The sequence below is a fragment of the Pygoscelis adeliae genome, unplaced genomic scaffold (genome assembly GCF_000699105.1).
Source record: "Pygoscelis adeliae isolate BGI_AS28 unplaced genomic scaffold, ASM69910v1 Scaffold145, whole genome shotgun sequence".
Taxonomy (NCBI): Eukaryota; Metazoa; Chordata; class Aves; order Sphenisciformes; family Spheniscidae; genus Pygoscelis; species Pygoscelis adeliae.
The window spans coordinates 946,122-963,228 of NW_008824866.1; the positions used below are offsets into that span (position 1 = coordinate 946,122).

Below are 17,107 nucleotides of genomic sequence, written 5' to 3' on the forward strand. Positions count from 1 at the left end.
ATTCACTCCTTCCCATCGGCAGGCAGGTGTTCAGCCATCTCCAGGAAAGCAGGGCTCCATCACGCGTAACGGTTACTTGGGAAGCAAAACGCCATCACTCCAAACGTCCCCCCCTTCCTCCTTCTTCCCCCAGCTTTATATACTGAGCATGACATCACATGGCATGGAATGTCCCGTTGGCCAGTTTGGGTCAGCTGTCCTGGCTGTGCCCCCTCCCAGCTTCTTGTGCACCTCCAGCCTTCTCAGTTGGTAGAGCATGGGAAGCTGAAAAGTCCTTGGCTAGTGTAAGCACTGCTTAGCAACAACTAAAACATCGGTGTGTTATCAACATTGTTCTCACCCTAAATCCAAAACACAGCACTGTACCAGCTACTAGGAAGGAAATTAACTCTATCCTTGCTGAAACCAGGACACAGTATTAAACTAACTGGTACATTTTATCCATAGTCTGTAGCCAATTATAGACATGAAATACTGCACATGAGGATGGGATGGAGCTGTTGGATAAATAGGTTGTTGTGTTGCCAGCGGTGTCTCATTGCTTGCCAGATTGCTTGAGTAAAGGAAATCTCAGTGACAGTTTTTAATACTGTGTTGAGTTTGTGGTCGGAGAGGTCACAGGTCTTTGATTGATAGGAGAGGCAGACCTTCTAAGAAAAGCTAATATACATCAAATAGTATTTACTTCCTTTTAGTTCCATTAGTTAGATTAGTTAATGTTTAATTTATGGATTCATTTGAGTATGGCTTAACACTGGGAATGTTGCCAGATTTTATTCCCTTTTTCATTATGCAGCTATGGGTTTTTCCCCTTCTTTTAAAAGCTCACTTTTTTTTTTCATGTAGAAGAATGCAGATATATTCCCTCCAGTTTTGCTCATCAGGCATGTTCTGTTTACATATTTGTTTGGATTTTTTTTCTTACTTATATCTAGTAGAAGTCATGATTATTTTGTCTTTTATTAACAATCTCAGTCTAGTGATAAATCATTTTCTTCCATCCTACTGAGAACCAACACTGATTTTTAAGTACAGTCAAGAGGAATTAAAACAACACATCTTCCATAATTGTAATTTATTACTGCCTGTAACTTTCACAGCAAACACTTCCCAGTTTCCTATTTTTAGATGCTAGTCAGGCTTCAAGCAGTAACTCACCATTTTACTTGGGGGCCTGCTTAGTCTTTCCCCCAGGTGCGCTTTGTTCTGTAGGACATTAAGCCATACGCACCAAAAACCTGAGCTTTGAGCGATCACCAACTTCAAAGCAACTGAACAGCATCACCATCATTACTTTGAATATCTATGGAGTTATTCCTCTTTTCCTGCTCTCTTCCAAGTTTGCTGGACTCTTGACCAAACTCCAGGGCATGCCATCCAGTTCTTCTCACCAGTGTTCACTTCAGGCAGAGGTTTGCCACGGAGCTTTCCAGAAACTTCCAGTCTCACCCATATTATTTTTTTCTATGCTAAGAAGAGCACTCGACTTTCTCATAGTGTCACATCCTCTGCCGATTTACCCATCTACTACTTAATATGGAGTCACCAATGGAGATCAGTTGCTTGCCAGCCAAGCCTGGAGAACATGCCATAGGAGCTGGTGGCTTTGTACTGTGAAAATGTCAACCAGGTTTGTCCCCTTCAGCAGGCTGTCCTGAATCCACTTGATGGTTGGCTTGCTGAGCACATGATAGCACTTCAAACACAGCCAATACTTGCCTTTTTCTGCAGCCCATGCAAAGTACTGTACATGTAATGTAACACCTTTTATATACACTATATATAATTACAGGTCCATGGTATGTCCTTCATGAAGTGCAGAGATACAGATGGATTTACTACTTCAAGAGTAAGGAAAACACTTCTTTATGGTGCTGACGGTGCAGAAAGTTTAATTGGATGAAGTTTGTTCCAATTTATAAAACTTTTGTATCTATTGGGAAATGCAGCTAGGAAATCTAGATTAAAAGCTACATAAGATGGAGCCACCAGTACCAGGTGTATGTGTGTGTGTGGTGAGACTGAAGCTCTCTAGTACTGTATATTTTATATTGTCTCTTCTAAAGAGAGACAGATCAAGGCTGCTAATGTTCTTCTAATTATAGAAACCAAAGATACTCTTGGCTTCTTTTCATCACAGGCTCCTCCAACTGTCCTCTTCTGATCCCTCATGCCAGAAGTAACATTGGTAGTTTAAATCATACACCTAATTTTTCATCCTCCACTTTGTATAGCAAACGGCATCATAAATACCAACATAATTCTACTGAAATAGCATTATTTGGCAACTGATCCCCATGTGCAGTATAAACATCACTTCAAAAGCATGTCTCACAATCACACTGCTTTCTGCTGTGTGTCCCAGCATAGGTTATCAGTGTAAAGTATATTACTGTATTGTGACTGTAAAGCATTTTATAGGCATGCACATCTGAACATGTTTGATTATTGTCTGAAGCAACTTCAGGAAATCTTGATTGAGGCAACATTGCAGAGATCTCCCAACTCACGTTGGTATTCAGTAATAGACTGGTAAAAGAACAGAGGAAGTTTAATTGCAATAACACACAATTCTAACTCATCATCTCTCTTGCAACTCATTTAGCATCAAACATCTATGTACCAACCTTTGGAATACAAGTGGCTTAGGCATGGCATACGGAAACCCATCTCTGCAGACCAGAATGATACACATTTGTCACTTTGGGGAGCAGTACCTCCTATTTTGTACTAACTCAGCATCTCATTCAGTCAGTGTTTAAAGTGATTCTGATAGTGTTCTGAAATAAAGTCAAGCTTGGTGGAGCAAGTCGGTAGGTATGTAACAGTACAACGCCATTCCCATGCACCCTGCAGCTTCCTTATTGTGCACTCTTGTAGTGAAGTACCTAACACTGTTTGCTCAGCTTCTCAGCATCCGACTTTCTTTTCAGTTCTAACATAAAAATAACGGATCACCAACAGGACATTCTCCAAAACCAAGCATACCTTGACAATGCAAATCTGCTTGTTTTTGCCCTTCCCCTTTGCTGTTTGGTGTATCTGAACCCTTAAACCACTTAACTACTACATAGGACCCCTTCATATTTGTAAGATAGTCAGCACCCCTCGGCTGAGAGTTTTTACTATGCTGATGGAGACATCCTTAAAGCCCTGGTGGAACACCCTGCTGATAGCTCACTTCATTTGGAGCAGGGCTGAGCCACTGGTTCGCCATAAATAAAGAACACAAATTGCAGTTAGGAATTCTTCCCCCAGTTAACTTGTCAAAATACCTTCTTTGAGGTGGACTGCTCAAGAAATATTCGGAATGATTAAGTCTAAAGAGTTTAAAGCCTCAAACTGTATCATGTCCTCCATACAGTAGCAACACAAAGCAGAAGTAAAACACTGTGAAAGACAACATGGGGTGTTCTCAAGAGATGTTAGCTTTACATTAAGTCTTTACATAAGAAAATGTGTTCCAGCACGATGTTCTCTTGCAGCACAGAGCTATGAATCCCAGCAGCATACTAGCACAAAGTCAAGATTTTTAGTGATGGAATTATTAATGCAAAGTGAAGCACCTGTGATCCTGCTTCCACATGTTGACCTTGTGCTGCACGACAGATGTTCCACCTGGAAATGAACAGGCAAAAAGCTGTTTTCTGACGTGACACAGAACTTCTGACCAAGTTTCCCATAACCTAGTATTCACATGATGTGACTGCAGAAATCCAAAACACATGGCAATCCTTGGGTATGTAACACCTGCCCCTCTCAGTCACCGACATATCAGGCTTTGGAACCCTTCAATTATGCATCTCTGTCACAGTCTACAAGGTATTCTTTATATTCAAGGCAGTACAAGCTAAAGTGTTTTAATCATTACAAAAACAATCACTAAATCTGCTGTTCCGCATGCCTGCTAAGGACTTGCAATAAAAGACACACTCCTAAGCCATCGTAAAGAAGTTCCACGGTTAACAGCAGGCTGCATGACTTGGATGACTTTGAACTGCATCTCTCTAGTATATGAATATAAAATAGCACAGTATTGATTTTCCAGCTCAGTTCTACCAAGTGCTGAGCATCCTGAGCCCACTCCAGAAAAGCTCTAAAATACGTTTTACTACTACTACTGTTCAAATTGTTCAATCCCTAAGTCAAATCTGAGTAACAGTATTTTTGCTTATTAAAAAGACAGGTTTTCCTTTTTTTTTTTTTTTAATTTTTATTAAATCATCACGAGTTCAGAGCAGACAGCTCTTTGAACCTCTGTCCCTGGAAACTGCAGAAAAGAATTCCAGCAAAAAGGAAGAAAATATTTCAAATCTTTACTATGATTAAGATTTTTAAGGTTTTAAAAATAATCAACCAGGCATGACAGTGACAGAAAAAACATGAAAGGTACCTATGAAGGGGGGCACCCCTCCACATTAAAGTCAACTGTGAAATTCTCATACTTAATGTAACGCCAGTATTAACCCTACTCTACACAGGCCACAGACTTGACTTGCAGCAGAAATACTGGAGAGCCAGCTGGAGTAAGAACACCTCCCAGGTACCACCGCAGCCTTAGCCTTAGGGCAGGGTAGGTCCGGGTGTGGGCGAACTGGCACTGCTGCCGTAGGGTGTTGGCCGGTTGGTCTGCAAGAGCGCACGAGTCACCACCGCACAATCTCAGGTTTGGGTCTTCTTGAAGTAGCTACTCAGACAGTGCTGGCAAGCATGGAGAAAGAGATTTATCTGGAAAAGTTTCAAAGAACTTGAAAGACTCTAGCTTTGCAGCCAAGCTAAAGGCCAGTGTAACGAAGACACAAAACTGGAACAAAATCGCTCAGGAGTCAAATGAAAGATGATGCTAGCACGGCAGGGTTACTTGTAACAGACAGGTCACTTGAAATAGGCACCTGAGGTAGCTGCCCAGTCCTAAACTGTCCCTGGCAAAACTCAGTTGGGTCAAGACTACAGCCTTTGTTTCACTGAATTTATAGTTGGTTTTCTTTTTCCCCACGCTATCAGAAAAGTAAATACTGATGGATTACATTCTTCTGTAATTCAGAAGCATCTAAACTCTCTTGGTGTTTGTGAAAAGGACACTGTCTAATACCACATTAGTCTAAAGCAGTACAGTCTTTGAAGGAGAACACAAGGACCTCCCAAACTCTTAACCAAACATCTGGAGAAAATCGCCTTGAAAAGTCCATGCAGGATTTGACTGACAGAAAATACAACTATTGAGACATGTTTTATGCATACCACAGGAAAAATCCAAACACACATGGAAAGCCAGGTAGCAGTCATGTGGAATTTTATAGTAGTCTGTGTTTTTTGTTCATAGTTTTACTGCATTCAAACAATACAGAAGCATAACCGGCCAGCTTAAGTATGGCTTTAAAAAAAAAAAAAAGAAATCTCACTTCATTCAAATATAAATCCATTTTTTATGTTTAGTCTGAGATACCTTCTAGAAATTTCACAGTCCCTCAGTTAACGCACAGCATACAGCTTCAAATTCGCTGGGCACAGAGGAGGGCTCGTCACTGGGTTACCTGGCAAAATGGGTGTCTGTATGAGGAACACTTACGGTCTTCCAACTCTTCTGGAAGAGAGCTCCACAAGTAATCTTGAGAGCTTTTTATTTTTTTTTTTGCCCTTTTTTTTTTTTCTTTTTCTGAGATTAGATAAAGGGAAGCTTTAAGGAAAACACTATGGCTGCAAAAATAGTTTTGCCGATTATATTTTGATGTTGGCATACTTCAAGCTTAGTCAGGAAGAAGTTACCTTGCCAGTCATCATAGCTTGCCTTTCAGTTTTGAATGAGCAGGATTAGGAACTGAAAGATGAACCGAGAATGAAGAAAATTAGTTTCAGCATGTGCTAGATCCCTGAAATACCTCAGCTCCCAAGGCATGGATGATTATGGATACCTGAAGCATCACCTATTTCAGGCAGCCCATTTTTTCCCAGGCAAGCACGAAGCAATACTGGTTGATGCTGGTACAACCACATTTGGGAGCCTTTCGGAGTTCGTGTGTGCAGATCAAATGAAAAAAAAAAAAGGTGAAGGGGCTCAGAGGAAAGGAGAGCGAACTAAACAGCCTAAGCTCCCCTCAGCCTTTTGTAAGGCAATGATTTCAGTTTTCAAGGCAATGATTTCAGTTTCCAAGGCAATGAAGAAAAGTTTAAGGAAATACCTAATCACAGTATATACAAACAGGAAATTCAACATAGCTGTTCATTAGCAAACTAGCTAACTAACTAAAAGTGGAAAATTAATTAATTAGAGCTATAAATAACTTTAAATCAGGACAATTTACCTCTTCCAGCCAATCTAGAATCCAGCCTGTAGCTCTTCGTAAATTGTAATGACAGCTTCAGGATTGCCTCTTTCCCCTTCAGAAAGAAGTTGCCTTGTTTTTACTAACCAGAGATCATGAACCAGAAGGGGCCAAATTGATTTCACATATGATTGCACAATGCTCACGTAGGGACTGGATTTGGGTCAGATCTGAACTTCCAACGATGGCAACTTCCTGAGAAAACTCATTCTGTGGTAATTTCAGACACGGCTGCAGCTATTTTCCACATACAACAGCTGCCTATGTGCATGGGTGAAAATGCAAGGTTACCTATCTTTCATGCTGCCTTCGGAGACTTCTGAGAGCAGAAGCAAAGCTTGTACATCTCCTTGGGTATACACCCAGCCCCTCAACAGCAGAGCGACCATCAGTTGATGCAGCTCCTGTTCTTTTAGCTAACTGGCTAATGCTCAGAAAGACACTCATCTCCAGTCCAGCATGCCTCTTCAAAAGACACATTAAAGCCTGGCTGTCCAAGAGTGAGTGAGTCCAGTTTACAGTTACCACCTCAGAGAGGAGTTATCTCCCATCCAGAGCTTCACTTGCAGATGTAGCTCAAGGCACGACTCTGCTCGTTAGCTACATAGATAAGGATGGTCAAGGAAATAGTATAGTCATGAAAAACAAGCTGTGGCAGCCTTAGACAGAATGGCCTCTGGAAACAAAGCTCTCGGTAACAAAGTATGTGGTTTATACTTCATCAGATATTTGAAATAAGGAATCACTTAACTCCAAGTCGGAGCCTATTGAACAGCTAATTGGAAACACCGTGTGTACAAGACTTGCTATCCCTGAGAAAACAGGGAACCGTCTTGAACTAGTCAGTTTTACGAGTTCATTGTGGCGATCCGGTTCCGAGTGGTCCATGACTTACCCTCCGCCATGGACTGAATTAAAAATACTGAGCCAAGTTAAGAGGTCACTTGATGCTACAATTAGGATAGAAAATGTACTTGCTTTGAGCTGCAGATGTTCCTAAGCATTTTTTTTTTTAAGAGCATTGTATGAAACCCTGAAACCAGTAGTTTCATGTTAAGAGTTTCAAATGCAATTTTCCTTTCCAGAATACACCAAAATTAAAGACATCATAGTTTCAGCAAAGAAACTGATTTTCAGTGAACCAGAAACCTTCAGCTTGGTACAACTAACCAGATACTTAAAAGAACAGAAGTTCAATAGTTTCATAAACTGAAGGGACCCAATATGGAGACCAGACAATTTTAGCAATTCAACCAAGTTTCAATAGGAACAGTCTGTGAACCATTAATAGCAACAGGCTATAGAGTACAGGAAACAATAATTCTGCCTCCCCCCCCCCCCCCTTCCAAAAAAAAGCATTCTCTGACAAAATATGAGTTCTCCCACTTCTTTCCCAACACCGATCCCAACTAACAGCAGTTCTGTTAGTCCTGCAGGGAGTAAAATCTGTAGTGATACCACACTATCAGGTTAAGAACTATTGGCCACACAGCCCTTCCTGGTCCTTCCTCCCACCCAAATTGACTCAGCTGATGCTTAGTTCTTAAATGAAGCAATTCACTTGGAATTTTAACAGTAAAATAATTTTAGCAGTATCTTTTCAGAAGTAATTCCATTTTTTGGGGTTTTTTTCTTCCATTTACAGCAGAATAATGAAGAAATCTTTCAGTACTGGCCTGGAAATTGAAACTGCATCGGTACTCAGCGGTCACCAGGAGACTCACAGGTACAAGAAGCTGCAAGAGACTTTTTTTTTTTTTTTAAAACAACTGAAATCTTGACTGGCAACCAACTTGAGTCATTTAAAGGCAAAACAACTATGATTAGTAATAGCCAAAAGTCTGCTTAAACCACGTATTCTGATGTCTGCACTTTTCAAAAGCCTTATTCACAGGACAATCCCATGGCTAGGAACTATTAATAAGGCAGTTTCCAATGAGATACAATTCAGTTACAACACAACAGTACTAGAAGTATTTCTATAAAGTTTGAAATGTTTTTAATATGTACATTCTTTCTTAGTAAATATTAAAGTAGTGCTTTTCTCTTGCACTTTTTTCTTTAGACTTCTAAAAGGGCATCAGAAATACAGTTTTCACCCCCCTCCAAACCAATGCACAGTTGTTACCTTCGTAACAAGCACGTATGAATTCTGTACACCTTTCCCTCCCCACAAAGAAATAAAAATATGCCATGACTATCCAATTACACATCATCACAACAAGTTTAAATTACGCATACAAATAATTCCAGAGTATTTAGAAAAACCCAACATATCGGATTTATGAAACCATTCCATGCATTCAACAACAAAAAAGAAAATAAAGAAGAAAAAAGATTAAGTTTCTTTAAATGGCATTTTCTCTTTCTATCCAAGTACCAACGTCTGGATTCAGTGTATCATTAAGACTAACCACTGCTTGAGTCATAGAAACATGACAGTACATAGATAACCAAGTTTCTATTTATAGACAATATGCTATACAGTTACTACCTCTTTAATGAATGTCAAGTAAAGCAAGTTTCGCTTTCTAAGACATTGAAACTGCACATGAAGAAAACAGTAAGAGGTGCTGCTAAATACGTTAACACCATTTTGAAAGGAAGGCTATGTATTTCTATGATCCTGCTTAGCAGTAGCAGTTAATTAGCAGGGTTCCTATGTTGTTAGCTAGTTTGTTTCCTTTTCCCAGAATGACAAGCTATTCAAGAGCTAGAGCTTACTAACCCAGAAATATCGCCAATTTTATCTTCAAGAGGAAAAAAAAAAAATGCAGTGAAAGCCCTTGGGGGCAGTCTCTCATTACATAAAATATGAAGATTTTCTAAAAAAGAGGCTCGTAGCACAACATACAGATTGGAAACAGACATTACAAACCTGAATTCAAAGGGTATTCTTTTTAACCTTTACTATGAAGAAGACAAGTAAAATTAAAATATTTACATGCAAAGGACTCTGCATGGTTTTGTAATACCCTATTTTCGTGTTTGCCTTAAGATACTCCTTGAAAAGCTGTACTTTAGTTCTAAATTTATTTTATATGAATCTTGACAGGTGTCAGTCTCAGGCATTACTCCCTCCCAGTAAATAAATCAATACTGTCAATATGCTCAATTTATTTTAACAAATCAATTTAGAGTGTCACATGTTCCTGACATACAGGGGTTAATACCCATGCAAGTTAGTATCCATTTATTAGAACTGCAGTCAAGTACAGTAAGAGTACAAGATTGTTGATCAGTACCATGTGTTACAGCTGTTAACAATTCTGTTTGTGCCACAAAACCAGAAGTCAATCATTTAAAAAAAATCTTGGCTCTTTTTTTAACCGAATTTACCAGGTGATGTTCGTTACCATCCTTATCAAACAGGTTTTTGTAAAGGCTATTTACAGTGTACATGGCTGAGCATGCACCTTACAGACACAAACACATCTGCCAGTTTGATACCATGTAATTACACAGTGCCTGAAAATGACAACACATCTTAAACACCATTTTAATTAACAGTTTCAAGCGGGAAATGGTCTTTATTTTACAACTGCTATACTTGCATGAATTTTTATTTTTTTATATAAAAACACTAACTCCTGTCCAGAAGTCTAGACACATTCTACATACTACAGGTTAAGGCAGTAAAAAAATGTGTTCCTGATAACTGGTCTTGACAATGTCAATTAAAGCTGTCTGAAGCCACTCCAGTTCTCCAACAGATCTTTGAAATCCCAAATAATTTGTGAGTGAAAAAAGTTCGCTTTGCTTTCTTCAGAGTTTCAGTAATAGAGAACAGAACAAAATTGGGTATGGCAGAACAGAATTGGGTATGGTAAGTTAAAAAGCGTTAAGGGAAGGGAACTGATTTCAATTCATTCCCTAAGTTTAAAAGTTGAAAGGATACAGCTTTAGATGGGAGTCTGAATCAACCAAGAACTGTAGGGAATGAAGGAGAAAACCAATTTTATGCATATTACCGCGTTCTTAAAAATATACTGTTATCTTCAACAATTCAAGTAAGGTAATAGACATTATCAAAAATAACTTCATGAACCATACTCAAGTTTCAAATCACATTCTCAAACTTTTAACCCAAAGCAGTTTTATTGTATTAACTTCATATAATAAACCATGAAGGTCTGACTGTACAAATGGTTAATGATTTGCACTTGTGATTCCTGTAATAGCTAGCAGACTTGCTAACCAACTTACTGTAAAGATATTGCAGATTATGTATTTAATCAAAGCACTTTGATTTAGGCATGAAACAAATTCAAATGGTTGACATTCTGTGCTTCTAACGCATCACTCATAAGAGAGGCAAGAAACACCCACTATTGTACAGACAATTATTTTTACAGAAAACCCTTCCTTGAAATTAATCTTTTATCCGCAGCTGTAGATGAGAGTATAATCTGTTGTAAACAGGGCACTGTGTTGTAAAACCAGTTTTTTTTAATTAAGATCTCTCTCCAAAAGTTGGAAAAACAGACTCTTCATAATGTCTTTCAAATGTAGCATGTTCTGTTTGCTATATCATAAAGTTACTTTCCTTTGATTCCTTTTTAAAGATGTTTGTGTTCACAGCAGTTCTGTTTTTAAAAATTGTTTGAAATTTATATAAAATTCTGTACATGTTCACAAATTATTGCATAAACAGCATAATCTTCATGACAGTATTCAGCAACACATGTCCATCTCAGGAAGTTCACGTTTCCCTTCTTGCTTTTTTCTTCTTTTTAACTTGTTTGGGGGATTCCCAGCTTTCTTCAGACTTTGCTAAAAACAAAACATAACTACAGTGTTAGGACTGAGAAAGTTTAGACAGAATTGACTTTTAAAATCCTGGGTAGTACACCCCATATCATTATGAAGTAATTCAGAACAATCAACTAGCACGATTTTTGAAGGAGAGTTGTATTTACCTGCTTCTCCCAAACAGTCTAGTTTGCTAGTTTCAACCTACTTTTTTACACCACAAGTACAAAGAGTGATACGCAGCGAAGGTCATTCATTTTGGAAATGTATTATTTACAGTAGGGTCATTACTATTTTTTGGCTAACCGGAAATAATGTACATGTACACAATTGACATTAATTGTTCACTTTTATCAGATTACACTGGTTTTAACCACTAAATATAAGTGACATGTCAGAAGAGTATTTTTAAAAATAATAAACTACATGAAGATGTGGTTACATGGAATCAAATAAAGAAGCACTACGTAATTTTATTAAAACAGATTGCCTTAAAACATGCTGGCTGCCAAAAGTGGTAAATCAGATAAAATATTTTATATGCTGAACGTAAGAGATGTTCTTTCAATTGCTGAAGGATGAATCAGTCACAAAAGCCTTCATATTTTAGAACCAGAACAAAAAGTTGTAAGTTGACACATTGACTTGAAAGATTCTGTTGTTTAATATATTCAAAACCAAGAAGCCAATTAGTGCAGTTGAGTGAGACTAATATTATGAAATCATCTAGTTTCTTCTGCAGTCATTAAAAACTGGTTTAGTACTTCAACACTTAGCCAGGAACTTCTTACAAAATGTCAGTATTTATTAATCTCATTAAAAAGTCTAATTCAAACAGGTTTGTTTTTTTTTTTTTTTAAAAAAAAGCAATGCCTTTCACACCCTGACTTCCCTTCTAATTTTTCTGTCTTACTGAGTGACTACTTCAGTACAAGCACTTTTGCCGAGTACAACAGAGGATATGTTTGACATCTTTGGGCACAGCGTATTTTTAAAAAGCAATATACCTGCAGTAGTTCAGCCTGATGTATGTGCTGTTAGGCTACAACAAAAATAAGTGTATCACCCAATACCTTTCTACTCCCATGTTAGCAACTGTTTTCCTCCATGATTACAACATTTCATGGAAGCATATGGAAAAAGATGTTAATGAGCTAAGTTGAGAAGTCAAAAAAACCCCAGTAGGTTGAAAATTGAATCGCTTGTATTTTTCCAAATTTCTGGTAGCTAAACATCCTGTCAACTGCTATGCTAGTACCCATCTGTTCCACTGAAGACTCGCAAGCAGGCCTTCGAAACTGTGTTGGCAGAACTACTTAGTCACAGCATGGAACTCCAGTCCTGATGGTGAAAAGTACATCCAAACGTCTGCTAAGGACTGGACAAGGCCAACAGACATTTTCAGTCATTCAAGCATACGAAGCCAGTTTTTCCTCACAGTGAAAGCACATTTGTCAGAGTACTTAAACGAAAGCTAAAATATGGCAAGATATATAAATGAAATACATAAGTACCTGATACAGCACTCTAAACCCAAACCTCAGGGCAAAGCATTTGGACTACGTATGGGAAAAAAGTACACCCTGAATTCAGACGAATGAATTGTACTGAGAGATACTTACTCTGAGGCGGAGGCACACTGTTTTGCTTAATATTGGGACTAGAAACATCTGTCTCTTGCAGCATCTGTGGCACTTGGGAAGCGATCTTGTCAGAATCGCTCTCTGATACAGTTACAGATGGCTCAGTAGAAACAGCAAGTGAAGGAGCCTCCTCAGGCTATGTGAAAAACAGAAAAAAGTTTCCAAAAGTTTATTAAGTCATACAACAGTAACACACTTTTATACGGTGTTATTTTGGCAGTATACTTAGCAGCTGCTGGAAAGATGGCATTGAAAAATTAAGCCAATATTAAAATCCTTCAAAATTTTAAATCAAGGCTGCAAGACTATGACTGCCATCTAGTGCCACAACTTTTAGTTGCACACAAGTAAAGATAAACCACACAAACGAATTCTTCTTAAAATACGTGACATGCAAAGAAAGGGAGAACAATCTAGAAATCACTAAGATCCTAAAAAGATTCTAGAATACATACTCAGAAGAGATGTAACACCGTGACATGTATGCATTTGGTTGCAAGGCAAACAGACAAGCTGTTTAGGTCCAAATACGCAACTCAAAAACCAAAATAAATCAAACTTTTATAATATTTAGAAAGCATTTGCAGTCATTCCTATCAACTGACACTGTATGCTTATATTAGAATAACAGATATTTGCGAGAGCAGTCGGAAATTATTTCAGTGGAAACTACTGTAGTAATAACTGCTAAGTAAAAGATACTCCTAGTATCTTCCAATTATCCGGTCTATTTTGAATGCTCCCACTACAGAGACAAGATGTAACTGTAGCTTACTGTGTAGCACTTACTGGAATTAAAGTACAGTAAAACGAAGTCAAAATGCAAAAGACATTTTGACATTCCAATAGGAAAGTCAGAACATAAACATATGATCCCACAGCAGGTGACCTATGGACAAAAGGCTTCAAATAAGAGTGTATTAGAAAAAACTGCCTCAGTCAAGCAATAAACCCCAAACTTTAGGATGTTAGTAAGAAGTCATGGCCGTAGTTGTGCCACAACAGCCAGGACCTGGAACTGTCACAACAGTGAAGTTTATATCCAGCCCTTGATGTGGATGTACACAGATCCTACATTATAGTCACCAGTTTGTACTGTTTCCATCACTGTAACGTAAGCATCTCAAAAAATTCAGTCAGAACATACAAAAGAGCAAAAAGATACACTTTTTTACTTTTCTTTTTAATCATATCATACTGAGCAAGAAGTTAACAGCTTTAATTAAAACATATGAATTTAGAGGGTAGCCGTTCTCTAAGCTTTTATGAATAGAGGAGTTTGCTGTGCCCTTACACATCAACTGAAAGAAGTTGTTCTAATATCTATAATTGCAGTATTTCTTGATCTACTGAAAATATGGTAATCTTGAAGTTGTTTTTTTTTTTTTTTTTAATATCAACCATGCTGATAAAATGAATTCCCATCTACAGGATTTCCAAGCTTAGCTAATTCTAATGTTGTCTAATGGTTAGCAAACATCAGCTACATAAATACGTGAACTCTAACAAAATGGATGTGGCCTCTCAAACAGAAGGATTAAAGCTCCTAGTTGTGCATGGTAATTGATTCAGGTCACTGGTATAGTTTTGTTAGGACAGAGTCACTCTCCACCTGCAGGTAAAGGAACTCAATTAAGATTTAAATGGCATACAGCTGTCTCAGGTTGACTAACAAACATGTTGCAGCTTGAATGTTAAAAGCATGCAGTATTACTGCAAATGTAATGATACAGGTACATAACAGCATTATCTGGACATTTTTCCAAATACCATACTTCTGTCTGAATTTTGGATAAGGGGAGTGGATAGCGATACCAAACATTAAGAATTGGGTACCACTCTTCACTAGGATATTCTGTGTTAACAAATCAGTTCAGAAAGGAAAGCTGAAACAACAAATAAAACCTATTGATAATAGAAATAGTTATATGCATAATTCTACAATTTATTAATGAAGTAGTGACTTGTGAAACTGTTACAGATGAAGGATTTCCAAAGACATCTCTTGATTTAAAACCTGTGCATGCTGACAAAATGCCAAAGGTTTCCACACAGCCCAATGCGTAATACAGGAAAAATATCATCACCAGATAAAAAACCAGAAGTGTTCAACATTCAGCTGTTTCAGGTCTTTATGAGGATATTCTGGATCATAACTTACTTGTACTCAGTTTATTTTTCCTCATATTTGGTTCTCATGTTTTGGAGCATTTGCTCAAGACTAGAGTATCTACCTTGGAAATTTAAGTCATCCATTTCACACGTCAGTCACAGACTGTTTCTAAAACTTCTTGGAACAGCCAAGTCAAACAACATCAGAAGGCATCTTTGCATGTGTGAAATTACAATGAAGCCAAATCTGATGGCAAGGAGACTTGATAAAGACTGATAGACCATCTGCATTGTCAGATACAACAATTCACAAATTGTCCTTTATCAAGCCCAACTAACTTCCAGAGAGTGGTGTTAGTAATAGTTTTGTTTGTCCTTTGCCCCCACACCAAGTTTAATACAGACTATGTCATTTCACAAAATCGCCACTGACTAACACAGCTATACATAGGCATGTATATGAACAGATTGAATTTAAGACTCAAGAGTAACAGGAGAACTCAAGCCCCCCAAAAATAGTGCACAGTGTAGGCCTACATCAGAGCTGATGCCATCAAATCACCTAGGAAGTTGGGTATGGTTTTAAACTCTAAACAGTTGAGCAAAGTCTACTGAAACTGGGCTGATATTTTGGCAGTGCCGACACCTCGTGAGAAAAAACAAAATACCTAACTGCAGATCAAAAGAATCGTTACATGTAGCTAAAAAGTATTTCTCAAATCAATTTAGATTTCTAAACAGCAAAAGCTAGCCTTTTGGGATGCACCAGTACACCCCTTTCTAGATGTCAAAAAAGCCACCTTGATGTCACAATCCAAATATGAGTTTTCTGTCTACACATTTTCAACTATGGCCTCCAACACAAAACAAGGTATTTGCTTTTATGTTTTAAAAAAAAAAAACACAAACCAAAAAAACCCCACACACTGCCAAGAATAAAGCCACTTGCACACATCGGCAGATGTTTTTTTTCAGATACAGCTTCAAAAAACTCCACAAAAAACAACTTTGCACTAGTCAGATAGAATAGGTAGCTGTTGCTAACCTTGAATAAAGGTTGAACTGAACCTAAACTAATTATAGTAAAAGCTCTACTTCGATGTAGGATATTCAGAATAAGCTAAAAGTATGTCTGAATGTGCTTTTCAAGGCAAATGTTATCAATAAACACTTCCTGTACTTTTTCTTTGGTGACCTGCAGCCTCTCATAAAAGATTCCATTCTAATATTTTCATTCGAATCTTAAGACCTTGTTATCTTTATAAAACAAATGCTTAGCAATTAAAAAGTAAAACTCAGTATTCTGACAGATATTCTGTGGTACTAAACTGCTGTCTCACTGGTATTGTTCACTCTTTTTGGAACACAAAACCAATACCACTTGAAATATTAAATACTTTACTTCTTCCTACAATGTGATCCTTGTAGGATAACAGTATCTAAAAAAGCTGCTAGTTGGAGAAAGATTAAAGAGAACTTGTATTCTCTAGAATATTTGTTTCAACTGTGAGCTGAAGCAAACAGTCAGTTTGTGAATTGGTTCAAATAAAAACTTTTCTTATTTAGTCATTAGCATTAAGCTCAGCACAGCCATTAAAAATCAAATTTAGACTGCATTTAAGTCAGAATATAATAAGTTAGTAATGCTTCATTCTGTTGCAGTGAAACAGTAAAATATGCTATTAGTCTTGTGCTCAGACCTATGGGTTCTTAGGTTTCCAGATTTCAAGGTTTTAAACTATTGCTTGAATATTCAAACAAGAAAATAACTTGACAGTCATGAAAGTGACTACTCATTTAGAAGATACTGCTTTTCAGAGTAGAAAAAAAAAAAAAGACTCGCAACTGACCTGTATCTAAAATTCGACCTCTCAATAACCTTTACATTCATAAACTTATAGCCTGAAGCCGTATTCTTACTGTAACCTTACCTACACAAATTAACGTTTCAGTGGACTTTGAGCACTTCAAATCAGAAATTGTAACATAAACCCCATTTTGTATCCCTACCTTAGCTGGTTCACTAGTACTTATGGTCTTCAGAGAAAAAGCTATTTCCTGCTGTGGTTGAACTTTTGAGGTATCCTCCTGAAATTCCTCTCCAGCTTCTCTATCCAGTTCTTCAGTGTCCTACAAAAAGGGGGGGTGGGGGGAAAAAAAAAAAAAAAGCCTGTGTTTGCAGTAACGTTCTGACTCTTCTTTCCTGCACATCAGTTTTGTTGCCATAGTCAGCTTCTATAACTAAGAAAATCTATCTTAAAAAAATTAGTGGGCTAT

General features: G+C 37.7%; 1 protein-coding gene across 1 annotated transcript in view; it reads right to left on the minus strand.

Annotated features, from left to right (window-relative positions):
* Nucleotides 1-8,303: 8,303 nt before the first annotated feature.
* The window catches only part of MTDH (metadherin), a 38,572-nt gene continuing 29,768 nt past the window's right edge, over nt 8,304-17,107 (minus strand). The window contains exons 11-13 of the mRNA XM_009324442.1: nt 16,841-16,960; nt 12,698-12,854; nt 8,304-11,096 (exon numbers count right to left, since the gene is read on the minus strand). Coding sequence (XP_009322717.1) covers nt 11,026-11,096; nt 12,698-12,854; nt 16,841-16,960 — 348 coding nt within the window. The 3' untranslated portion in view covers nt 8,304-11,025. The remainder of the gene's footprint in view (nt 11,097-12,697; nt 12,855-16,840; nt 16,961-17,107) is intronic.